Genomic DNA, 27,029 nt, shown 5'->3' with positions numbered 1-27,029 from the left:
ATGTGGCTGGAGGGGACGGCAGTTGATGGGGCTATAGGGAAAGACAGGGCGACACACACTCACGCACAAAAACAGATACAGCTGCTCATCGGCCCTGCCAAAGAGGAGCATCTCTTTTTTCGATATAATTATCTGTGTCATCACTTATGAGGCAATTAAACAAACATCAGTTCCTATTTCCTCTCCCTCCGTCTCTCCCCTCTTCTTATTCCGCTTCCTCATCTTCTTCTCTCCTGCCATCTATGCTCCCATCGCCTCTCCTCTGCTCTTTTTATTTAATCTAATCCTTGCTCCTCTCGTCTCCTCTCGTCTTCTTTCCTCTCCTCTTCCTCCCCCTCTGCTCCTCTTCCTCCCCTCCTGTGTGACTTCAGACAAGGTTTCAATTTCAGCATGCTGATTGTCTCATTGCCAACTCTATGCATGTCTAACACTTACTGGCACTCTGGGGACCAGTAATACACACCATAGAATGCCTATTACACTCCCACGCGTTTCTGGTGAGTGTGTGTTTGCGCGCGTGTGTGTTTGTGTGCAAGAGGTGATGAGGGTGTAAAATGCCTATTACGCTGAGAGTCTGGTCTCTCTTACACTGGAGAGAATTCTCTGGCGCCTAAAGAGCAGAAAATTGCAACGCTCCTCTTCCTCACTCCCCATTAACCTGCTTTTGAAACAAAGGCCTGACCAAGGTGTGTGTGTGTGTGTGTGTGTGTGTGTGTGTGTGTGTGTGTGTGTGTGTGTGTGTGTAACCTTGTCCATTAGCCCTATGTGCCATCATGGGTAAAGCACCTTGTGGACCCAACCAAGCAGAAACACCAGCGTCCATTCTGTATATTCATTACGTTCTCTTTTTTTCTATTTTATTTAACCCCCTTATACAGGCTACAATTTTGCATACTGCACTTTTAAATAACAACACCTTGTTTGCCAAGTTTTTGGCTTGACCACAGCCAAGTGGGGGCGACATGAATAGCTAATACCATCTTTGCATCTGCAATCAATCGTCTGATCCACTTCCTCAATAAATATGCGGTTGTTGTTGTTGTTGCCTAATTCTACTTGCAAAGCTCGATCCAGAAAGCCTCATTGAGACATTCAGTGCTAAGATATTGCAATTTCTCTTTCTGTATAAATGTACATTTTCCTATATATGTTTTTCAAACATGTGGTGTTTCAATCCCATATTTGTAGTGTGTTGACACAGTTTTATGCATAAGTTTTAAGAGTAGCGAGTGTGTGGTGTAGAGAGAGAGAGAGAGAGAGAGAGAGAGAGAGAGAGAGAGAGAGAGAGAGAGAGAGTGGATGCACTCAGAGCAGACATCTGTTGCTGTTCAGAGCAGAGAAGAAATTAACAGTAAAGTTGTCAAGTAGTAGTTAATGTACAGTGTAGGTTTCAGTTTGTCCATGAATAAATGCTGCAGCTCACCAAAGTGAGCAGGAAAAAAAATTGGTTTTGTTTTTCCCCGTAAGACCAACATTTGAGGCTTGCGGTTCTTAATTGTCAGTGGATGTAACTTAGGTCTGGTCTGTTTAACAAATTAACATTAACTCAATAACACTTTAGATGAGTAATCCAGAGCAACAAATCATTGAGCACAGCATGATTATATTTCTGAATTAATTAAATAAAAGCAGTCCTCAATTATTTGTTTCAGGCGTATCTTAATCACGTCATATGATATGCTACTTCAGTACACTTTAAGAACAAATTGGAACAGGATTGGGCAGATGACAGGGAAAGAAGTGGCAGCACAGCAATCAACAACAGAGTCAGCTTAATGATTAACAGGGCTTTTATTTACCCTAAAGTCTTAAAAACAAAAGAGAAAATCTAGCTCCTTCAGGAGCCCTATCACTAGAACTAGAATACCAAAAACTTAGCTGGGCCGTTTGGCACCTTACTGGTTCAAAATGCAACGAGGGGGGGGAGAGCCTCTCACTCTCAGCATGCGCCACACAAAAGGAACTCTCCAGTTGTTCTTTATTCTCTGATGATGAGATCAGTTCCAACACTGTCAATTAGGAGTGTGTGGAGCCACCTGGCAGGAATGTAGATGCTTCTAATTGCCCTGCTCTTCAGCCCCTCACAAAATAGTACTGGCAGTGCTAAGAAAATTGCAGATGAACATTTAATATCCATAAATTCACATTATAGACACTACGGACTATCCCTGTGACAATTTGGCCACAATTTAGCACCGTAACCACACACGGTCCAGCCCTATACTAACTTAGTCTTGTTGTTTCTCTAATCAGTAGGCCACATTTTGTGAAAATGTATATTTTTATGCCCCTAAATGAACTAATTTTTTTCCTTATTTTCCTCTATCCTTTATAATAAAAAAAAGCAAAGGGAGATGACATCTTACGAAGAGCTCCGAGATGACTAAAGCAGCGGGCATATTTGTCTAATTTGCACAAAGACATCCACATCAAAGCACAAATCAAGACTCAGGCTCATTCAATGGATTTTTATCAGTCTATCCATTTCTCATTCTTTTTTTCCCCAGCATCCTTTTTCCTCTCTGTCACATTCCCTTTTTTCTCTCTATTTTCAGAGTGTTATTAGGACATGATAAAAGCGAAAGGGATGTCATGACATGAGACCCCCTGTTAGCATTAGGAGGTGGGAGAGAAAACGAACGAGAGAACTAGGGGCAAAAAAAAGGGGGAGAAAAAGATGAAAGAGATTTGTCTGGAAATTATTGCTCACAAGGCATTGATTCTCTCCTTTAATCTCACACAGTGTGCTCAAATTTCCTATTAGGGAGATGAAGAAAAAGAGAGAGAGGGAGATGGGTCTTATTCACATAGGTGGGGAGGTGAAACTTGCATGTCTGCCAGTGTTTCTTTGGGCGAACATTACATACCATTTCCCTTATTCTGGAAAGAGAAGCAATGTCCAGAATCTTTTTTCACATATGTTGTCTTGCTTTAAGGCCATTAGTCTGCTGTAAGTAAACATTGGAGAGGAAAAGCTATTGCTACTGAACCACTGGAGGGTCATAGACGCCGCGCGCCACACACACACACACACACGCGCACACACACACACACACACACACACACACACACACACACACACACACACACACACACACACACACACACACACACACACACACACACACACACACACACACACACACACACACACACACACACACAAGCCACTGACAGCTGCTATAGCTACAAAGCTTCCTCCGGTTAGCGACGATTAGCCTTTGCTATAGGTAATCAATAGCTGCTATCAATTCCATACCTCCTACTGATGGATGAGGTAAAGGAAACAGTGATGAGAGTGAGGAAGAAGGGAGCAATAGAAGGAAAGACTCTGTTGCTGCTGCAAAGAATGGCAGAAATTCTACCTGACAATGCTACCTCTAAAGTAAAGTTCCTGTTTTCTTCTTTGTGTGAGTGTGTGTGCATATGGGCTGTCGAAAATGTCCATCTGTGAATTGTATCATCGCGGTCCGAGATTAGTGGCTGCTTGGACCGAGTCAGCGTATTGCCTGGTTACCACGGCTCCAGCTCCACACAACCCTCCTTCCATCACCGGATTGTTTGTCTTAATGCTGTGTGACATGGCCCATTGTTTTGTCCATCTGTGGTTAAGAGTCAATGGACAGAGGGTGTATGAGGGGATCGGGAAGAGAAAAGAATGGAGGTGAGGGAGAAGAAAATAAAGAAGAGCAGTGGTGAAAAGGGGGTGGGGGGAGATGAAGGCAGAAAAAAAGGAAAGAAACAAGATGGGGACAAGAGCTGAGAGGTGGAAAAAAAATTATTTAAAGAGAAAGGTCAGAAAGAGACTGAGAGTAAGGGGGAAACATGCAATAACCCTGTGATTTCAATATGGTCCTTGGACTTTACATTCACCACTTCCTTTTCCAGGACCTTCAAGAGGATTTTGGCTCCATATGGAGCGGGGCCTTAAGCTCTTTGTGATATCATTGACGTGAAAGACGTCCTGGTCCTGTGAGGCCAGTCTCCTCTTCAAAGGGTTAAGTCATATTTAGTATGCGTCCTCATAGCCCCATGGCTTTGTATTGTAAATAAGACTAATGTGGCATTGGTCAGGTATGCTAATTCAGATAATCAGCGCAATTTCTGCAAATTATAACTGTCAGTGTGGTGGCACAGAACCTTGGCGGAAAACATGAGGGAACAATTTAGCCCGGGTAATACCCCTCCACCAAAGAGCTGCTCAACTCAAAGAAAAACAATCGGCCCGAGCCCATACCGCCCCGACACACCATTTCAAAAATAGTTTATGGTGAACGAGGCTCATTTTTTTCTGAGGCACAAGTCAGCCTGCTGCCCTTTTTTTCTTCCTATGTGCACACACAGACCGCAAAGTAATTATAATTCGCTTGGATGGAATTATTCAAAAAATGACCACATCTTTTACTCCCTCAGCCATAGAGAATATGGTTTTGGGAAATTTGGGCTAAATTGCTACTTGCTGAAAATATAATAATATACATATATGAATGTGTCTTATTTTGATTTGAAAAATGATTTAAAATGCAGTGTATTGTCTCCAACTAATTGTACAGCAATAAAAAACTACATACTTCACAAAAATCCTCTTGGGTAACATCACATCACTTTCATCAGAATAGTTCTCCCCTAGGAACTGCATGCTACTCATGTTGGGCACATAAAATAACATTCCAAGTTTTTATTATGCGAGGAATGGATCCCGCCTGACTGAAATCTGTGGACTTTACCTTTTATGTAAGTAACTTCCTGTTTCACAGTAAATGAGAAAGAAAAGGTCACAACTAATTTATTAACTGTGGGCAATCAGCTGTTTGTAAGCAAATCAATATGCAATATAATTGGCTGCCTTAACCTATTAAACTTTAATCTAAACATAGATATCTCACAGATAAATTCATCAGAGGGCTGAAATATGCAACACAAGCACAAAACAGTAACTAAAAAAGGACAAAATTGTGCTTTGATGAGCCAGTCAGCTGCTCTCACCTACTGTATTCTGACTGAAAGGAGAAAATGGCCACCGCTGTGCTAACTCTAGTGGTTAGCTAGATCTGGGTGTGTGTGTTGCATCCTTTCTCTCACTCCTCCGGCCATCCGTGAATGTTTATGTAATGGCCACAAATTACTGAGACAAACCCTGGAAATAGACTTCTGTCTGAGGAGAGACCTTCTTAGAAAAAAACAAGAAGACAACCGCTGGAATGGCGAAACCACCCCCACTACCCAGAGGAAAAAAAGTATAAGATGAAGGAGTGAAAGTGAGGGAAGAGGGAAAAGCTAATACCTCCAAAGATGCCTCGTGTCATCACATCGAAATGCACTTTGGGAAACAGCAAAGCCCTTTCCCAGATTGAAAATTGAATGATCGTTTTTGGTGCTTTGACTCGGTTCAGACACACACAGTTTGGGTAAATTTGGAAACAAGGAATGTTGGCATACTTAGAAACGGACGAGATGGCACACTTGCTCTGTGCCCATCTTCTATCACTTCCTGCTGGAAGCACAAGCACATATAGGGATAATAAGTGTCCATTAGGCTCCGTTTTTAGCCTACAGCTGCTATCTAAATGGTTAGTACAGCTACACTAATTTGACCAGGACCAAAAATGACCCAGGGCCTTATCACTCAGAGAAAACAAAAGGCTCTGGATACACATGCACACACACCCATACACCCACACGATAAAAGTGTTGTCGGCCTCTCTAAGTCAGAAGAGGTCTTTTGTTTAAAAGGGGGACTCAGACAAAGAGGGTCCTCTCCCTCCCTCTTTAATGCATGTTTGTTGGGGGGGGGTATAGAGGGATGGAGATGTGTGTGGGTGGTGGAGGGATGGCTGACAGACCAGGCTCTCAGAAATAATTACCCCCATAAGATCCCATCTCCCTTTCCTTTTTGTGAGGGACAGAGGGAACAGAAGGGGGAAAATGACAGAAAGTAAAGTATGCAGAAAAGGCCCTAGTGTTTCTGCTTGGTCTGGCTTATGAGGAGCTTTACACATGATGGCGCACAGGGCTAATACACAGAAAAACACACTCATGCACACATACACGCGCCTCCTCGCAGTGTTCTTTATGGCTAAACAAATGGTCAAATGGTTAAGACAGAGGCGGCAACACAGAAACAGTCAAAGGCAGAAAAACAACTTAACTTCAGAGACTGTTAATGTCTCCAAAAATCCAGCTAAACAAATTGTTCAAATTATAAAATCGATGATGGAATACCCGTGACTCGCAATCTGTCATATTTTTCTTTTTCTGCTTGAATTTTACTAAACAGCTCTATTCAGAGCGTAACTTCATTATAGAGCAAGGGCACAAAAAAAAATCTAATTCCTCTATCAACTTTTGGACGACACTCAAAGCAAAATGGCCTCCAAGTCCTCCATATTGAGAGGTCGTTTACACTTGCTCTTCTGATGCAAACTGGCATTTTTTATAAACTCAATTATCTTTAACACTTCTAATTGTACACAGAGACTAACGATTTATCTCAGCAATGTGGGCACACTGAGCCTTTTGTCTCTGAAGGACACAGTAGAAAGATCACGGCAAAACCTTTTTTTTTTTTGCTGTACAGTCAGTGAGAGCGAGTGCTTGCACATGCACAAGAAGATAAGCGCACACAAACTTCACTCTCACTTCACAATGGTGTTTACCTAGTATAAAGGATGAGACGGCTGGGCCCAGGTTCGGGGAATTACAGACTCAAAAGGATAACAAAGAGTGAAAGGTTCTAAAATAAACATACACTAGCAAACACATGTATTGACATGCACACAATGCAGTCCAGCAGAAGTGTTCCTTGTACACTCCTGTCTTTGTTCAAAACACCTATACCCTTGCGGTGTGTCTCTGCTGTACTGTATCCTTAATTAGGCCATAAAATCAGCATCAAAATTGTTTAATGAAAGCCATTCACATGTACATAAAGTCCAGAGCATTAGAACTCTTATTCCCAAATGGGCCTATAATTATCTGGCTCAGTGCCAGGTCCCAGGCTTTAAGAGAAAGATACCGGTCAGCACTTAAATTAATCTTTTTCATACCAGTCTCTAATGAACAGAAAGTGCTCGAGTCAGGAGTTGTAGCCCCAGAAAACTAACAGCACGCATACACATGCACGTACACACAAATACAGGGTCCTTAAACCTAACACTGGCTGGAAATGTTGTTTACTATAGAGCCTTTTCCATGGGTGAAAACATTCACATCATCTATCACTATAGGAGCCCAAAGCAGCTATAACATACATTTTCTTTCATTTAGCATAACCTACTGTAGCATGTAATGTTTGCAAAAAAAGCACAAAGGGCTCAGCTTAAAAAAAAAAAAAACCTCTATTTGACAAAACTATAGAACAAGAGTACGACCCCAATTTATTACATCAACTTTCAGTGTTTGATCTCTGGTTGAAACACTCTTACTCCACGGTCTGCCTACACCTGCCAAATGTGTACGGTCTACAAGGAAATACCTTTGAAACAGTTACCATGTACCTTGTGAAAGAATACTGTTGTTCACTATAAATTATATAGAGTGGGCAAAAAGAGGGCATCCAAAAAAGTGGCTTAGCATTTTGGTCGCTGCCAGCGTCCGCTTAAGCTTTGCACTAGCTTCCTCATGGAAATTCACCAAGTGGCATCAAAGCCAAGGTATAAAGCAAGGGCCTGAGCAACAAATATGGTGTGTTTTAAGAGTGGAACATTTGCAATAAGTGCAGCGGGTGAATATTGCATTTGACAGGTTTAAAACCTGGTTGTGCTCACTGGTTTGAGATGTAAAAAAAAAAAGGCAAAAAAAAAAAAAAGGCTTCAAGCCAGGCTTGTGTTTTGGATAAAAAAAAACGGACAGGAGCATGAGAGAGTGGGAGATGGAATAAGCAGGACAAAGAAGGAGAGAGAGAGAGAGAGGTACAAAAAGAGTAGGAGAAAGCGAGAGGGGGTGGGGGTGGGGGTATGTTAAAATGTACGGTAATGATTTATCTAAGCATGCTTTTCTGCTGCACCCCAAATCTCACCGAAACTTTGATCCATGTGTAATTAAAACCAAACGTATGCCGGCTACAGTCTCCATTTCAGGATTGGGAGCTCTTCTTCTGTTTGTGTGTGTGTGTGTGTGTGTGTGTGTGTGTGTGTTTGTGTGTGTGTGTGTTAGGATTCACATATGTTTCTAAGCGCTGGGCCCCCATCTGTTTTGGGAGTACATGTACAGTATAAACAGGACACTTTGGGGAGCACAGACACAGACACACACACACACACACACACACACACACACACACACACACACACACACACAGATGGATGTATGGACTAATGCTATTCTGGAATGCTATTCAAAATGTGTTACACACCCCCCCCAACCCCTATCCCACCCGCTCCTTCAGGTCAAGCAAAGCAAAAACAAGTTAAGCGCTCATTTTCTCCCAGCAGTATTAACATAGGGATGACTAAATAATGGACCCTGACTCTTGGTCTTCTGGTTTAAATTAAAGCACAGCCCCCTCCCCTTACACCCTGCAACCCCTCACCAACCATCCAACCCCCACTCAAAGAAAAACGATTAATCTTTTTTTTTTTTTGTCTCTCTGAATGTTTTACAGTTCTGTTACACTTATTAGCTGCTGGCAGGACGGAGAGTCTTAAATGAAAGCCAAATTGCTTTGGTCATGAGAAAGGAAATGAAAGCTCACTCCAGGGAGAGGCTGTGTAGCCGTAGCATACGTACGTGTGTGTGTGTGTGTGTGTGTGTGTGTGTGTGTGTGTGTGTGCGTGCGTGCGTGCGTGTGTGTGTGACTAACGTATGTGTGTACAGGCCTTTCACTATGAGATACTCCCAAGGTGAAATTTCATAATTTGACGACTGCTTGCCTGCTTGCCTGCTTGGGATGTCCCTGCACAGGACAGTGTGTGTGTGTGTGTGTGTGTGTGTGTGTGTGTGTGTGTCTGTGTGTGTTTCACATATAAGTGCAGCAGCCTAATAGGAACAGTATGCTCATTTTGGAGAGATTAGGAGGAATGGACGGGTCTGTATCAAGAGACGTGATCTGGATATGAAGGCCAAAGGAGGGAAGGAAGGAGGGAGGGAGGTTTGACAGAATCAAGAGGGAGTGGTGCAAGAAAAAGAAAAAAAGATGGGAGGAGTGACAGGAGTAAAGAAAGATGGATCTGACTTCAAATGAAGAAAACTGATGACCACAACTGAAATCAGAAAATAAAAAAAATTGAAAAACAGAAGCAAATAGGATGTGTTGGGTGTCTGTGTGTACTATGTGTATGTAAAAAAGGCAGGACGACAAAATAGGACACCACTACAAAATAGCTTTGAAAAAACTCAAGTCACACCAACTAGAGCAAACAGGCAAAGCAGGTTACAGAAGCACATACCTTGGCTGAAGGAGCACTCCTTGACGTGGAACAGCTCGTGGAAGCTCAGTCCATCCTCGTCCCCTCCCAGGCCTTGCTGGTGAAGCTGGAGTTTCCTCAGTCCTTCGTTCTGCTGGTGGCGAGCTGAGCGGGCGTGCTGCACCAGGTTGAGGCGGGCCTTGGTGGAGTAGTCGCACAGTGTGCAGTGGTAGACACACGACTCTGGGGAGTACGCGCTGTCCTGCTTCTGCAAGTGCTGTGGAAGAGAAGAGAGGAGAGCGCAGATGTTAGATGGTGTTCGTGTTTTACGGCGTCCTGTGGTCGATTCAAGGAATTACTGTTCTCACAGCTACATTTCTTTCCTCTACGCATTTTCATTACAGGTGTTTTCAATAATTGTGAGATTACAAAGACTTTTGGGTGAATTAAATGCAACAAGTGACGCTTGTCTGCAAAATCATGTTCTCAGTATTTTGTGCTTTATGGCTATAAAAGCCTTCCCTTCTACCCTGCTTTCAGCTTGGTTCCACAATTTCAAAGCCCAAAAGTCCCACTTCCCTGGCTTCAAACAAGCAGAAAGTCCAGTACAGTACATGTTCTTCACTTTTTGCAGTATGTGAGTTGAATCTTTGGTATTATGTATCACTGTTAATTTCCTGTAACATTTTAATAGTGTCACAGTAGTGCTAGTAGTGGGCAGTGCTACAAAAACCAACACTCCTCCAATCCTATGAACAAAGACAATCTGGTTTAATTATTTAAAATAGAGGGAATACTATCAACATAGTAACATATGGAGTTTTGGGTGTGTATGTCCAGACACTACACATTCCAAATGAACTGGATATGTTTTAGGTGACATAAAGATTAACAACACACACAAAGTCAGATAAGGGGTTGAGTTCAGAACACTGTTTTTCTCTTGGACATGCACATTGTCCAGCACTGCTCATTGTTGGCAGCTGCAGGGGTTTCTCATTCAACGTGTGCTGTCAGTTGCAAGCCCTTAATTTCCAGTTGCCTCTTTAATGGCATTGCAGCCATGCAAAGCTACCCCCTACCTCGATGTGTGCATGCACACAAACACACACACATGCACACACAGCCCCCATCCCACCTTGCCCTACTCCCATACACCCAGTCAAGCCAAGCATATCAAGTGTGCCTCTGTTGTTGCTGCCGGGCTAATGAACAATGCACAAAAACAAAAGACCAGGCCAAGCTTTTATTATCTGATCCTCTGTGGAGGGAGGGGAGGGAGGGAGGGAGAGACCGAGAGAGGAAAAGAGAGCAAAGAGACAGAGACACAGAGGTGGCTCACGAAGGTTAGTTTATGCTTTGTTAAGATTTATTCATACAGCCATGTGAGAAACAGGTGCAGGGTTCTATGCATGAATTAATACACATAATGTAGTGTGTGTGTGTGTGTGTGTGTGTGTGTGTGTGTGTGTGTGTGTGTGTGTGTGTGTGTGTGTGTGTGTGTGCTGTGTGTGTGTGCTAATCCTACTCTGTCTTTCCTGGCTCCTATAGGAGGATGTTTCATTCTTGAAGCACATGAAAAGTTAGCAAGGTAATATTTTCTCCTGAACATTGTTGCATCATTTTATATGGAACAAGAAGATAGGGAGATTGGAAAAAATGTATGTGTAGGGTGTGTGTGTGTGTGTGTGTGTGTGTGTGTGTGTGTATGTATGCTGGGAGGAGTGGGGCGGAGGGGTGGTGGTTGTGTGTGTGTGTGTGGGAGCACAGTTAGCTGCAGGTGTGTGAGTTCTAACCCCCCTCTTCCCCTTCCTCCTTTGACAAACAGGGATTAGCAACATAGCTACAGCCGCTAACACATCTTTTCACTCTGTCTCTCCCTCTTTCTTTCTTTTGTAGGAAATCTTACGAGATTTTTCTCACGAGACGGTGGGACGTCCCCTCGCAGTCAGAGGCCCTTTCAGAAGTCTTAAGTTTTAATTAAGTCGGAGTTGTCAGAAGAAAGCTCCCCTAGTCCAGAGCTCAGGGCCATTAATTACAGCTATCTTTGTTTCTCTGTGAAAGGAGGCCTCCCTTGCTCCTTCTCCCTCTCTCCCTCTCTCTCTCTCTCTCTCTCTCTCTCTCTCTCAGCTTCTTTTCTTTCTTCCCCTCCCTCCCTCACAGGAGAACTGGGCTGCTGAGCCTTACCGTGGAAACCACACAAACGTGTGTTAATGAAAGCAAACAGATACAGTATATCACATGCAAGCAAACATGCATAAAGGTTTGAGTCTTTTCATTGAAATTTAGACTTTTTGATCTTTTGAAATGTTACCAATCATGGTTGTCTGCTGGAAAACGATGCTTGGCTCCCCTTCCCTTTCCCTGCTGCGTGATATTTGTTCTCTCTCAATTCAATCGTGTCTGGACTCCACTCCAATATACTTTTATTTCACGACTATTCTGCTAGAAATGAGGCTACTTAGAATTGAATGAAAAACTAGTAATCAAACGAGGCCTTTCTTTCCTCCAGTGGCAACCTTCAGTATTATATTAAAAAAGAAAAAAAGCTCATTGGAAATGTGCTGTGTTAAGTGAACATGTTCATTTTCTCAGCAGAGGAGACAGCCATGATAGTTGAACCTTAACAGGAGAGAGAGAGAGAGAGAGAGAGAGAGAGAGAGAGAGAGAGAGAGAGAGAGAGAGAGAGAGAGAGAGAGAGGGTTCCAGTGGTTCATAATGTCATAACCATTGAGGTAATTGCCACTGGTTCCAAATTAAAATTTTCACATGAATCAGTAGTGGCCCAAAATGCTTCACATCCTTCCATGTGCGAACATATATTCCATTTGTTTTTAGGATCTTAGGCGTAGGCTTAGAGTAGTTGGATGATATACTTGGGGTTGAACCAGGCTGCCAGATAGGTTTAGGCCTAATATTAATTCTCTCCCCATCAGCACATTCCAGAGGGTTTGTTTAAGACCTAAACTAGAGGGCTGTCTGTCGCTCTCTGGCACTATGCAGGCCTGAAATGCAGGCGGTCTGGTGATCACAGGCCAGAACATCCATGATTTATGAACTTTTAAAGGAGCACTTTGACTCCTGCCAGGCGTGGGCTGTGTAATGCATATTCAAACACACAAACACACTGTTCCTGCTCCTGGGTTTGCGCCTGTGTGTGTCTGCTTGAAATGTGTATGTAATTTATGCCGCAGCTGATTTGTGTGTTTGTAGTGCCGTACATAACATTTGTGTCATATGAATGTCTGCGTATGTGGGTCTTGTGTGTGCAGAATGGCAAAAAGGCCCATCCCTGTCAATATGGCACCTCTCCAGAGTGCCTGGTGGTTAATTGTTGGGGATTAGTGTTTGGCAAACAACCAAATAAGCTAACTCTCCCTGTGGGCCAATCAAAACCAGCTAAACAGCACTCCCTGGGTGGACCTAAACATGGCACAGACATCTCTGGATGGTGGAGGAGGTGCACATACACACCCCCATACACACAGAATGCAAATTATGACACTTGGGACTTCCTGTTTACCTGTCAAAAACAAAACATTGTCAGCGCTGTCGATGACACGCGCACGCACGCACGCACGCACGCACACACACACACACACACACACACACACACACACACACACACACACACACACACACACACAGGGACTTGTATGAATTTGACAGGTAAGGGAAGCTCCCTTGTGTAGTGGTTTGCTTCTGCTGTGGGGTGGGGATGACAGAGGACTGGATTCATTATGCAGAATGAGATGTTTTACAAAACACCTTTCTCCCACATACACAAACACAAGCACACACACCTCCCCTCCGCTCCCTCCCTGGGTTTGGGGGAAGGAAAGCAGCACTGCTGTCTCATTTTCATTTGTTCTTTCTGTGGTGACAAAGCTGCCTCATTAACTGAATTCTTAATAACGACGTCTTCTCACAACTTCTTTTATCTCTCTCTGTGCGTGTACATGTACGTGAAAGCATGTGTGCATGCGGGTGGGTGAGGGTATCATTTCAATGATTTTCTTTTTACTGTTTATGTGTGTGTGTGTGTGTGTGTGTGTGTGTGTGTGTGTGTGTGTGTGTGTGTGTGGTTTTTTTATTTTAATTTTGACTCTTCATTTTATTTTATTTTTATCTCACATGTGTGTTTTTGTGTCTGTCTATAATTCAATCCTGCCTTCTTCTTTGCCTGTGATTGTGCGTGTGCACCAGCAATATATGACAAAAATATTTTGAAAGCAGCGCAAAGCAGTTGGGTTGTGTTTTCCTCCATAAACCAAATGACAAATTAGAGTATTCAGTACAAACATGACTCTTTCCTGTCATTAAGTGTAGAACCAGGCAGCTAATGAACACATACTGAAAATAAGAAGCCTCCACTACCGCAGCTATGTCTTAATAACCAGTGTGTGTGTGTGTGTGTGTGTGTGTCAGAGCGTGTGTGTACATGTTTTATATGTAAAGAATCAGCAAATACATCCCGTTTTCCTATTTTTGTCCGCTGAGAGTATATTTGCATGCAAATGTGCGCCCCCCCCACACATTGTAAAAATAAAAACCTCTTTATCTCCTTTCATCAGTGTTTTTTTAGGGGAAGCATGGAGCTTGTCGTTGGGTATAACTTCTTTTTGGAACGTCACCAGCTTCCGGTGCTATCCCCTGGGCCCCCGGGGGCCATCGGAGACAAAAACAGCCCCACTTGGCCCAGCAAACAACAAAAGCGTGTTTTGTTCCTTGAAAGTATTTTAAACACATACCAGCACTGCCTGGAAGGCTGCCAAGTGTAGAATTCCATCAGTACTACCACCTCCCTAACACATGTTACTGCTAACCGCTGCTCAGCCCCCAAGACATAGATGTAACGCAAGATCACTGCCAATGGATTCGCTGGCAGACTGCACTGCTGAACAGAGATGCTGAGGGCCCAGGTATGTGCCACCTCGCTTCCACGGATAAAGAGAGCAGCAAATATTGTGTATAGAGAGACAGATTCAGTGCTGCACATGCACCAAAACAAATATGCAAATGAGAGACACATACAAAAAGTGCTGAGTGCACATTGCAATATACAGACCCCTGCTTCTCTCTCTCTCTCCCCTACAAGGCCTGTGATCTAAAGATACTGGAGAAACAAAAACAATCCCCTAAAAAAAACAAAAAAAAAACACCCAACCTTCTTTTCTTCCTAATGGCCGTCTTTCCTTTCTTTACTACCAGGACTCTCACTTTCATGAATGCAAAGAAAAATATTTCCTAGAGCTAAATTGCCTCTCCTGTTTCTCTCGGCTCTGCCTGCTGGCAGTCACATATGATCGGAGCTCTGGGGCCTGTCCATGAGGTGCAGGGCCTGTGGGCGAGCTTAGCTTAGGTCACCCAATAATAATAAGCATCCAACACATAATGGCCGGCAAGCCAAATAAATGAATTATCACAATGAATCTCTCGTACGAGCTTTCTGCCGCTCTTCTCAACTTCTGTGCTCTCTCTCTCTCTCTCTCTCTCTCTCTGCAACTTTTTCTTTCCCCTCTTTTTTTCACTCCATTTTTTCTTCCGTCTTTGTTATTTGCTATTTGTCGGCAGAAAAAAACAAACAAGAAAGCAATCAGGATCGGGATTTGTGAAGAGCTTGGAAAATAATGTAACTCTAAAGTCCAGTTAATTGTCTTGCCTTCCATTTTCCTGACATTGACACGCAGTCACTCACAAACACACACACACTGTGTAGCTGTGACGTAAGTGTGTCTGACATATGGAGCAAAGGTCAATCTGAAGTTCACAGCTTCCTCACCTCTGGCCCCTCTTCTGGAAAAATCCCTTCTGACTCTCTATGTCCACACACACACACACACACACACACACACACACACACACACACACACACACACACACACACACACACACACACACACACACACACACACACACACACACACACACACACACACACACACACACACACACACACACACACACACAATGTCACGTTATGCAGACCAGAGGAGGATCAAGGAAAAAAACAATCCTGCTGATTTACAACATGATCCATTTCTTCTGGTCAATGAATGTGTAGGAAAACCTTTTTTCTGTCTCCAAGCACAGTCACCACATGTTTTATAATGTACTGACACAGCAGTTGGTAATAACAGATTCTAGGAGACAGAAACACCAGGCCAAATCTTACTTTCTCATCAGTGCATGTATGTGTGTTAGGTGTCTTGAAAGCCAGCTCACCTCCACCCCCTCCATGAAAATGGATCAGTATTTACATTAGCATTAGATTTAGACAGCATGGCTCAGCCACTTACTCCCTATTAGCCATCCTGACCTTAGCCCATTAGGGTCTAAAAGCCCCCGCTTGTCTCCATCACAGCCAGGTGAGATTGACCAGACCTCCCCTTTCCCTAAACCATATTGCAGATGAGATGATCTTTTCCATCGACTCACAATGGGACAGAGATCATAAAATGCTGAGATCAAGATCATTGAAATGCTAACATGCTTGTGGGATTATCTTTTTCCAGTGCTGTGCAAGGGGAGGGGGGGGGGGGGTATTGCTGAAATACTAACATGCTTTTGGGTAGGGTTCATCATTTTCCATTTTTTCCAACATGCAAAGATGCTTTGGGAAATCAAGGCAAGGCCTAATTGACAGGATATATTAAAGATGGGGAGAAAAACAAAAATAACGGGGATGAAAATCCAGGGTTTCAGCTTATTGGCTGGTACCATCAAAGAGGTTTGTACTACACTGATGTTGTTATATTTAACTAAAACTGAAAGGGAAGAGAAGGGGAAATAATTTTGGTGCCGAGAGGAGCAGCGATTTTGCCAAGTTTTTTTCCCGCTCTGTTTGTAATGGAGACTTGCTGAAAAATGTCTATTAAAGAGAGTTAGACAAAAAGAAAAGACAGAAACATACAGTGTGAGAAACTAACCCATAGATTCGAGAATTGAAGAGAGTGAGAATCTAAACAGAGAGAACAAAAGAACAAGAGACAGACAGAAAGAGAGAGAGAATGATAGGGAAGAGCGTAGTCGGGTTCAAATCACTAATTACACATTCCTGAGTCTGTGAAGGGGAGTATTGTTTTCCAGTTAGCCCCTACCCTGTCGCATGGTTTCACTTAGCACAAAACAAAAGGTACAGGGAACAAAACACAAGTCTAATACCAGGCCCTGCTAATGACAGAGAAATGGGAGAAATTATCCCTGGGGTGGATCCTCGTGAGAAAATGGCTAGTGATTACTGGACAAAGGGAGTTCATTTTGAAACTGTCACAAAATGGCAGACTGTCTGCTTCTTTCTTTTAAGAGCTGTATTTATCAAATGAGTGCACTATCATGCCATTTTTTTATAGATACAAGCTTAATCTATAACTTCACATACAACATATAGTGTTACAGAATTCACTTCCTAACAGTAAAATGTTATATTTCAACACACTTCTTAGAACAAAAGGTTCAAGCCTTATTCCAATAGGAAACAATGTGACTTCTTGTGAGTACAAGCTGTGTATAAGTGTGTGTGTTTGTGTGTGTGTGTGTGTGTGTGTGTGTGTGTGTGTGTGTGTGTGTGTGTGTGTGTGTGTGTGTGTGTGCACATTGGAGTGGTACCTCTGCCAGGGAGAGGACAATGAAAGACCCTCTTCAGCAGCGCCGTTTTGCATATTGCCACAGGAAATCAAATGCCTTGCAGTTGACCTACAAGATGGCACACTTGATCCCTCCCTGCTTTCTTTACAGAAGGCGGCTGATTTCAGCCTGCGCCTCTTTCTTTTTGTCTGCTTTATACCTCTGTATCAAAACTCAAACATTTAAACTGTGTCTCACAGAGATAACAATTTATGTAAAATTTTTTGACATGCCACATGAACTCAGTCAGCCAAACATTCAACAACCTAGGATGTTCTGTCTACCCCCATAAACACATAATGATGAGCTCTGTGCTGTTCCGGCAACATAGAGGACCCTACCATTTTCTGTGTGAGCCAGGGGAGGGGGCGGGGGGGGGGGAGCTGATAGCAGTGGCAGCACTGGGCAGAGTCGCCTGGCTGGTAGTGTTTGCCCAGGCCCCAGCCGTCTAAAGGAAGGATATTGTTTTCCCCTGAAAAAGCCTCAGCCGCAGTCCACATACCAGCGTCCACTCAACATACCAATGGGCTCTTTGAAGATTACTCAAATGTTTGCCTTTGTTCCCCCATCACCCCCCTCCATCCGCCCCTACTCCTAGTCCTAACCTACACTCCTGCCAGAACGAGGAAAAGAAGAGAAAGGACGGAGAAAAAAAAAAGAAAATCAGACTTATATCTTCAGAAAACAGGGGGAAAGCAATACCACCCTCAGCTGTGCTCAAATTCAAAATGGCCTCGGTAGGGGATGGGCAACCACTGAAAGGAATAATAACGCTGTGGCTACCAGCATAGTAAATCTAAACATAAACAATAGAGTAGGGCGGCGTATTAATGCAAGTGGACAATATTATACAAGGATGCTAAATGAAAAAAGTCTCCCATCTGTCTGCCAAAAAAGTGCAACAAGCTTTTAAAGTCAGTTTACTCTGGATCCCTGAGCAAGTAAGTCCACAATGAGAGTTGAACATGATGATTCCAATGGGTTAATTTAACTAAATGTGCTGAAAACTCAGTACCCCGCACCCAACCCACATTAATCCCAGACAAGTAAGTGGGCTTTCTATCAGGTCTATTTCAAAGCATTAGGGATTACCTCGCAGAAACTAAGCTGCTTGAACTCACAGGAGGTCAGCGGTATTGTGCTGCTGCAAGGATGGAAGACCAGGGGTATAGATAGATAGACAGCAGGACAGGTCAGTTCCTCTTTCTCCAGCTCTCCAACAACATCCCTCAATCCTTCTCCCTCCCTTGTTCTCTCTCTCTCTCTCTCTCTCTCTCTCTCTCTCTCTCTCTCTCTCTCTCTCTCTCTCTCTCTCTCTCTCTCTCGCTCTTCATCCTCGCCCCTCTCTTTCACCGTATAATCGAATATCTCCCACTACTTATCTATTCACTGAGCACCTAATGGTTAAAATCAATTAGAGCTGGAATGCTGAAATGCTGAATACTGGGCCACATGCTGATAATGACAGAGAGAGTGTGAGAAGGAGAGAAAAAAGCGACAGAGAGCGAGAGAGACTTGGGACCGTTCCAAGGGAGGCACAATTACCTCCAATCGATTGATTATTGATTTGGAAGGCCGTTGAGGAGTATTTCAGTTCAACTTTGTACATATCAATGTCCTGATAGCTTCATGAGAGGGGAAACGCGTGATTGTTCTATCTAAATACCATTCTAAAGCTGATTTAACATTTCAAGAATAGAGCACATATTTGTCCCTAATTGACACAAAGTATAAAGAGATTTTGAGACAATTTTCATACAAATTAGGCATGCGTTTTAATGTCAGCTGATTTCAAACGTAACGCTAATGAACTTACACAATAATATTTATCTGATCTCGCTGCCATGTGATCTGTCTGAAGCGGCTCTGATCAAATCAAGGTATCAAAAGTGAAGGCAATATGCCCCGCGAGATTATACTTGAGATCATGCGCCCTCTTTGATTATTCCTTTTTTTAGGGAGCAGTTGAGGAAGAAAAAAAAAGGAAGGAGGAGAAAGACAAGTGTGGGAGTAGGCAGTGTAAGGATGGAAGGAGGAGGAGGGAAGTGTGTATTTGGGTGGGTGTTGGGGATATATCAAGGGTGGGAGGGTTCAGATGAGCCAAGGGAAAAAAAAGACAAAAAAAAGACAAACTCCTGCTAGCTCCTTTGTTCCTGCATCCCTGCGATGTTCCCTTCCTTCTGGTGGTCTGGAGGACACTGACCCCCCAACACACACACACACACACACACACACACACACACACACACACACACACACACACACACACACACACACACACACACACACACACACACACACACACACACACACACACACACACACACACACACACACAAACACAAACATCTCTGCTATCGTTCCCATACCTGTCAGCCCCGATCTGCTTCACAGTCCCCTGCACATGGACAAATGGCTTGGCCCCGGCCCGGCCCAAATGACCGCTCAGAGAGGAGTGGGGATGATTATGAAGAAGATCACATCTGGCTATTAATATGAGAAAACCATCCCTGTCTTTGTCTCACACAGAGAAACACACCTTGCTAAAGGAAGAAAAAAAAGCCATATACCATCTCAGTCTGCAGGCCTTAACTAATTCACCGGAAGGTTGAGAAGTAGAGAGGAGAGGAGGGGGGAAGCTGGATAGGGTAATTAAACATTACATATGAGTGTCAATCAGGAGCTGAACCAAAGCTGGACACACACACACAAACACACACACACACAAACACACACACACACACACACACACACACACACACACACACACACCTAATGCTGTGCTGACCATCTGGTTAAGGCTTTGGAAGGAGAATGGGCGAAACTCTTATTAATATCTATGAGGATTATTAGGAGGTGGAGGTGGTGGTGGGGGGTCGGGGAAGTCCATCCATTCAAACCTTTCTGTCAAACACACAAAGCAACAGCGTACACACAAACACAGACAGACAGACAGACAGACAGACAGACAGACAGACAGACAGACACACACACACACACACACACACACACACACACACCTGCTTTTATGCTTTAATTAGCCGCCACCCTCCATCCCCCACTTCACCACCCCCCGGACCTCTGAAAGATTTCCATTGTAATCTCCATGCAGGTGAAAGAGGAGACGATTTGAATAATCTACTAACTGGCGTCTCTTTGCCTCGCAGAGAGAGACAGAGCGAGAGGGAGAGAGAGAGAGAAAGAGAGCGAGAAAGTGAGAGAGAGAGAGAGCGAGAGAGTGAGACTGAGCAAAAGAACAACTTGTAGAAGTGAACGACGAAAAGTGAGACAGACAGACCTTTCTGGCAAAAACACTGACATTAACTCATTCATCTGCTCAGGTTTACAGCGCTGACCTCTCGACGGCAGGCTGCATTATCAGTCTCCATGACAAAACATGAAAAAAAATCTATATCTTGCAGTCACGTAGCAGCTGGCGTGAAGTGTGCAAAAATTCAGCTTTAAAGACAAACTCTTTAAGTCTGTTGGCAAGTGCGAGACAAGGATGCACTGATCAAGCGCCTGTGTCTGGAACAAGCGGACATGGGCTCAAGTGGAAAACAGTAACTTGATAACCAAGACTACAATTGTATGTGAGTGTTACTGTATTGGTGAGTGTGTCTCGATGAATGTATGTAATACCATACCTCTGTATGCACATATGCATTTATGTGAGTGAGCAGTGTCATAAATGGTGCCATGCATTTGAAATAGATCCAGTCTTTTTTTCTATTCCGGGGACCGGCACAATGGGTTTTTATGCAAATCTATGGGAGTCAATCTCCTGTCCATTTCCCCATCACACAAGTCCAAATGACAGTCCAATAATTTGGGCTGCATATATATAGGGCCATTTGATTTTCAAATGAGTGTGGGCAGGGTTGACCCTTGCTAATAGCCAAGGCACAGCAGTAGACTTAATATCACAGAAGCATAAGCACAGCCATCTCCATCTGAGGGAGATGGAAGAATATAAAATGTGAGGGAGGTGGTGGGGGAGGCAGAGTTTGGAGATTGAAAGAAAAAAAAAAAGAAATAAATAAGAAAAGAAAAATACAAAGGAGATGATGAAAATGACAAAGGGGGGAGACTCTTTTGATGCATCTAAAAATCCAGCCCCCTTTCGTCTTCTCCTTCTTTTCCTTCCATCCCTCCCTCCTCCCCCGTTTAATTCCCTCCACCCCTTGTTTCCCGGCCATGGTGTTGCCAAGAGGATCATGGGTAATGAGATGGCCTATCTGCGGCTCCCCAGGGGAGAGATAGAAAAGAGAGAGAGAGAATGGGAGAAAGAGAGTCAGAGACAAAACAAAGAGAGTGGGTTAGACAGAGGGAGTGAACGAGTTTGAGACAGAGAAAGAGACAGAGGGAAAGAGACACCTTGTATCTCTGTTCCCATTCTCTGTATTTCCCACTAGCAAAGTGCTTTATCTTAATGTTCTTTCTACTCCCTCTCTCCCTCCATCTCTGTCATAGAAAGTTGAGCATTTTATAAGAGTTCAAAGGAGATCAAGAGAGGGAAGAGAAGGAGGGGAAAAATAATGAAAATAAAAACAGAGATATGGAAATGTGCAGTGGACCCCAGACGTCCATTTTCGCTTGACTTATGATGGAAAGCTGGACAGACAGACAGGGGTGGGGTGGTGGTGGCTGAGGACAGTTTGATTTATTCGGACAGCCATCTGAGAAACAGGTGCCATGGCCTATGAGACACAGTGTGTGTGTGTGTGTGTGTGTGTGTGTGTGTGTGTGTGTGTGTGTGTGTGTGTGTGTGTGTGTGGTCCTTGACCATGCCACATTGACCATGAACATTCTCAACTCCTAATGACCCAAGGGCAAGCACAGAACCTCTGAAGCCCTGTGGACACACAAACACACATGCTCACTACAAACTAAACCCCTACCTAGCCCTACAGCACTTGTGAATGGCACTGACAGATTTACTCCTGTCTCCAGGTGCATTAAGTCCACTGTTTGTTATTAAAAATCATAACGAAGCCATACATCATCATATTCAACGCTAAGGCAAACACGAACCAGGCCAGCTATGGACACGCTATGCTACGGCAACATTTAATGCTGAACTTACCTCACAGGCTGCTAGCGTACAAACGCTATGTTAAAACATCTTCCATTTTGTCATTCACAATGTTTCTAGGGGATAAAGATGTGCACTTGACAGCTGTGATAATAGTGAAGTGAGGTTCTATACACACTTTGAATTTCCAACTAAATTCTGTATCATGAGAAATAATGTGGAAAAACACCCTGTGCGGTAGTATTCTCACTGAAAACAAACAGTAACCAATCAGATTTCCTACATTTCCTCCCCAATGAGCAGCGAGGCATAGACCTCCGCTTTTTCCATATAAGGCGTATGACTTCCTGCGCCACCTGCTGTGCCCGGGACACCAGATGACTTGATGTCCATGTGCTGCTAATGTCATTTCCCTCTTGCAGTTTCAAAGTCTGGAAAAAAACACTTTCAAACTCTCAATTCCCCTTAGAAGTACTCCATTGCTGCTACAAAGCAGCCATAAAATCTCCTGAATATGCTTTTTGTTTGTATCTTCAAATGGTTTCCCATGCCATAAAGATATTCTGTGTTTCCAAAAAAACAGATGGTAAAGTCGTCAACACTCGGATCTTTTATGCGCCCGGCCAAGCTACCTCCATCCCCATGTGCTTTTCACCTCTGCCAATACATAAAAGGAGAGGTGTTTTTCTGGTCAAATAAAGAAATTATTTTTTTCCCTCTGCCTTGCTCGGCTGCTCTATGCTTTCTCTCCCTCTCTCTTTGCTTTACTACCACATGTCCAAGGGTAAAATAGTGGGATTTCTGCCAGAGGCATTAAAAGCGTCATCTGTGGAACAGATTTGTTGAGGCCTGTGGGGTAGGTGGGTGGGTAGATGAGGTACAGGGGTGTATGGGTGCACGGAGGGGGCAATGGGATGATCCTCACTTGCTTTGGCTAAACTGGTGGTTGTGTGTGCCTAAAAGCATACTCCCGTGCTTTACTTAAGTTTCTTGGAAAGCAAAATATGTTAGGAAAATGTTCAGACAAGCCTCTTTGTTTTATGTCTGTACTGTTGATTGTGCTTCTTGGGTTTGTACATTTAATCACAACTGATATAAATAGCTTTCTTTGCATGATTACATAGCTGCCAGTGTTCATTGTAACCTAGGTAACCTATCTGGCTTTTGCCTCATTTTAAATCAACTTAAACAGCTGCCAAAGGTGTCTCAACACTCTAAAAATCCAGGCATGCATGCCTACACAAAGACGCACACCTATGCTAAAGTCTTCCTCTGGTAGTAAGGAGATCCTGATTAGTGTGGGCTAATTAAGCTGATCCTATAGTTTAGCTATATGTAGGCTAATGTGCAAGGAGCACTTTTGTTTTATACTTTGAATTTATACATTTTAAATATTTCAATGCAATTAGTGTACAATCCCTGAGGATAAGACATCCCCACCTCATCCCATGCCAAGTGTAGCCTTTGCCAATTGCCAATCCTGTGTCAATACGTACATCCTGTTTAAGTCAACTACGACTGTTTTAAATAACCCTAAGAATGCCAATGTGCTTAATCCACTCAAGCCTTGGAGCTGTAAGTAGAAATCGGACACAGATTTTGAAATAGATGCAATTCCTTCAAAATCAGGTCCCCTTTCACAAAAATGATTAAAAGGAGTGACTAAAGTATGTGGGTCAGTGGAGACTTCTTTCATAAATGTTAATGTTGCAGATTCAAAACTTTGCTGTGTGTCACTTTGTCTCATCTTTTTTTTGCTGAATACCGCAAAACTTTTACAGCTTTAAAAAGAATAAAAATAAAGAGTAAATTATTTAATATTATTATAATATTATTGTGACGAGGTCTTCTTATTATAATACAAAAGTGGGTAGATAAGTAATACAATTGTAGTTTTATATTCTACTTAAAAACAAAAACATCAATTGAATCTTATCTTTTTATCCTCTTACTACAGTTGTCTCTATAGGCACAACACACACACACACACACACACACACACACACACACACACACACACACACACACACACACACACACACACACACACACACACACACACACACACACACACACACACACACACACACACACACACACACACACAAACACCTTTCACTGCCAAATGTTGCGTACAGTAGTAAAGAAATCCTCATTAATGTAATGCACTTGATCCTGTGCTGTAGGTCAAGGCCTCGGAAATGTAACAGCATCCTATTAAGCTGAAGGAGACGTCTGACAAACTAAATCACCTGAAATATATTGGAGCGGAGAAAGATGCCAGATATTGGTCGTGTTGGAATTTTTTTTTTGCAGGAACTATTTATTGCTCAGAGAGTAAAGAGTTTAATTAGTAAAGTAAGTGACTTCTGTGTGAGTTCACTGCTCTGACGGTGGTTACCTTATGACAAGTCCCGACCAAATAATCCCAAGCAAAAAAAAAGATTCCAAAGAACAGGGAGTGTTTGTCTCCAGGAGAGCTATGTGGATGTGTACATAAATGATCATGCGAACAAACACAAAAACAGTGTGTGTTTCTGGAAACCTTAATTATCAAATGTATTAAACACCCTTACACATATGTATCCCTTCATTGCAAAATCTGAAGCCATTTTTTACCATAATTAAAAAATAAAAAATATTACGTAGCTTTTTTGTAATTTGTTTCTTTAAGTTCAAAATGCGTGTATCTGTGCATCACGTAGGGATCATATAGAAAGACTACCATGTATAGAATGTGGTCTACTTTCTTTGTGTCATCGTTCAAAACTAAGTTGTTAATATGCCTCTACATCCTTATCATGAAAATAAATTCTTGAATTATTCCAGAATTATTTACAGCTGGAAAAAACAAGCTGAAAAGACAGCTAAAGATAATCAAAACTTTGAAACATTTGAAACTCGCTGATCGGACGTGACTTGTGTATAATTATTAGTAACATTAGTGCCAGCTGGTCATAAGCAGGACATATACCCATATCCAATGGAAATCATCCTGGGTGCTCTAACAGTGACCTTTTCCATCTCGGTCATTCCATTCTCATGGGAACTTTATATTCATGTGACACTACAGCTAAGAGGATAGGGCACAGTCTTTATAAACAAAAACACGTGTGCTTTTTTCTCAATCTGATCTTAAAATGAGTGGTGTTCCCCTCAGATGTATACCAGTAAGAATGCTATTATTGTGCTGTATGTTAAACATTATAAAGTCAGTGTCCTGCAAAAACAAAAATGTGTTTTTACCTTGTAGAGGCGGATGGCAGCCTCATGCCTCTGGTTGGTGGCATGTAGTCTCAGTTTATCCACGCTGTTGCTGTAGTAGTCACAGGCGTTGCACTTGAGGTGCACAGGGTTGCCAATGGCCACACACTTTAATCTCCACTGGTTGGCTTTGCCTCCCTCCTTGATGTGGGCCACCAGCTGGTGCTTCTGCATGTGCTTGTCTGTCTTACAGTGCAGCTGAAAGTTGGCCTTCAGCTGCGTGTTGTAGCTGCAGAGCTTGCACTGGTAGACGTCGCCAACCACGCAGCGCCACTCCTCTTCGGGCAAAGAGCGCTCGGCATTGACGTGGACGTTGAGAGCCTCCAGGTTGTCCGTGGAGTAGCAGTTGCACACGGCGCACTGGTAGAGGCGCAGCGAGGGGTCGTTGATAGGTGGCGACAAGGACGAGAGGGAGGGGTCTGATGAGGACATACCCCCCATTCCACCGGAGGACACCAGGGATAGGTCGTCCGCCATTAGTTGACCACTGGCAAGACGAAGCTCCGCTGATAGGTCACTATTCACTGTGGAGAAAATGAGTGAGAATGCAGGTTAGACAGCAGATAGAAAGACAGAAAGGTGTTCAAAAGGTAACGCTTTCATAAGGATTACATCATATTAAAGGCTGGCAGTATGCACAGAAGGACGAATGGTATATAAAAACAAAGAGGTGTGACAGAAAGACAAAGCTCGAATGAAAATGAAAGGCTGGCATGCATAGGGAGGGATAAAGGATAGAGAGAAATAGAAAAGGCTCTTTTAATGAAATTAAGTGTGAAGAGAAAAGTGAGTGCTCCATGCAGGTTTCTCTCACACAAAAGGATTTGATAAAATAAAGCCTCACAGAGGACTAGGGCTCCTTACAAAGTCTTGTCTATAAAAAACCCTAATAGGATTGAATCAGGATCAATTACAATCATCCTTTTCAACTTGCTAACTCGCTCATCAGGTAGCTTTAATTACTGCTCTCAGCAAGGGTGGGACAACGGTTTTAGGGCTCCGAGCATTTCTTATATCCACGCAGAGATTTAAAAATCTGATCAATTCATTGTACACGTTTTTCTCTTTCTTCTGCCCGCCCACCCAGGGACAAAAAAAGGAGATCTGCCATTCATAGAAATGTAATTAACTCTTTCATTTGATCCCTTCATTGTCTCTCTATACATGCCATACCAAAGCTCATCATGTCTTTTTTTCAGATAGAATCTCAGAACACATCATCTGAATCGTTGTTTTTTTTTCTTTACAGTTAAAGTACAATTCCCCTAATTAGTGGATGACTAAATGTGTGTTTTTATGTATGTGTGTGCTGTTTTTCTAGAATAGCACTGGATCCAAAATGTGAGCCGACATTTAGAATGTGTATATCTCTAAATTGTATGCATGAATATTCATCCTCCATTTTATTCCATTGTGTGAGTATTTGAATATATAAATATCCTGCTCACACCATCTAAACCTATGTACAGCTGTGCTCACTATGGGGAGCTGCGGGTTATCAGTGAAATTCACTGAGAGTACATCTGCTGGCTGGGCTGTGACCTCCACACTAGAGGAGGGAGTGGGTGTGTAACACTGCAGGGTTATTGTTAAATCTCTCTCACTCCTACGGGAATCCGCTTCCTGCTGTGTGAGTGTGTATGTGTGTGCATGTGTGTGTACGTGTGTGAGTCCTCTCTAGAGTAAGCGAAGGTGGGGTGGGGTGTGTATTGGGGGTGGGGGGATTAAGCTGACTTAAGAAAATTACAAATGAAAGATTA

The 27,029-nt window shown here is 43.1% G+C and overlaps 1 protein-coding gene across 3 annotated transcripts in view; it reads right to left on the bottom strand.

The window, feature by feature from the left end:
- Positions 1-27,029, bottom strand: part of zfhx4 (zinc finger homeobox 4) — an 86,765-nt gene that overhangs the window by 30,796 nt on the left and 28,940 nt on the right. For all 3 annotated transcript variants that reach the window (XM_039789690.1, XM_039789689.1, XM_039789692.1), the window contains exons 5-6: positions 25,252-25,793; positions 9,387-9,621 (exon numbers count right to left, since the gene is read on the bottom strand). In XM_039789690.1, the coding sequence (XP_039645624.1) occupies positions 9,387-9,621; positions 25,252-25,793 (777 nt within the window). The remainder of the gene's footprint in view (positions 1-9,386; positions 9,622-25,251; positions 25,794-27,029) is intronic.

Source organism: Perca fluviatilis, chromosome 22 (assembly GCF_010015445.1).
Source record: "Perca fluviatilis chromosome 22, GENO_Pfluv_1.0, whole genome shotgun sequence".
NCBI lineage: Eukaryota > Metazoa > Chordata > Actinopteri > Perciformes > Percidae > Perca > Perca fluviatilis.
The sequence above is the reverse complement of the archived record's forward strand: the minus strand, read 5'-3'. Positions and strand labels throughout refer to the sequence as shown.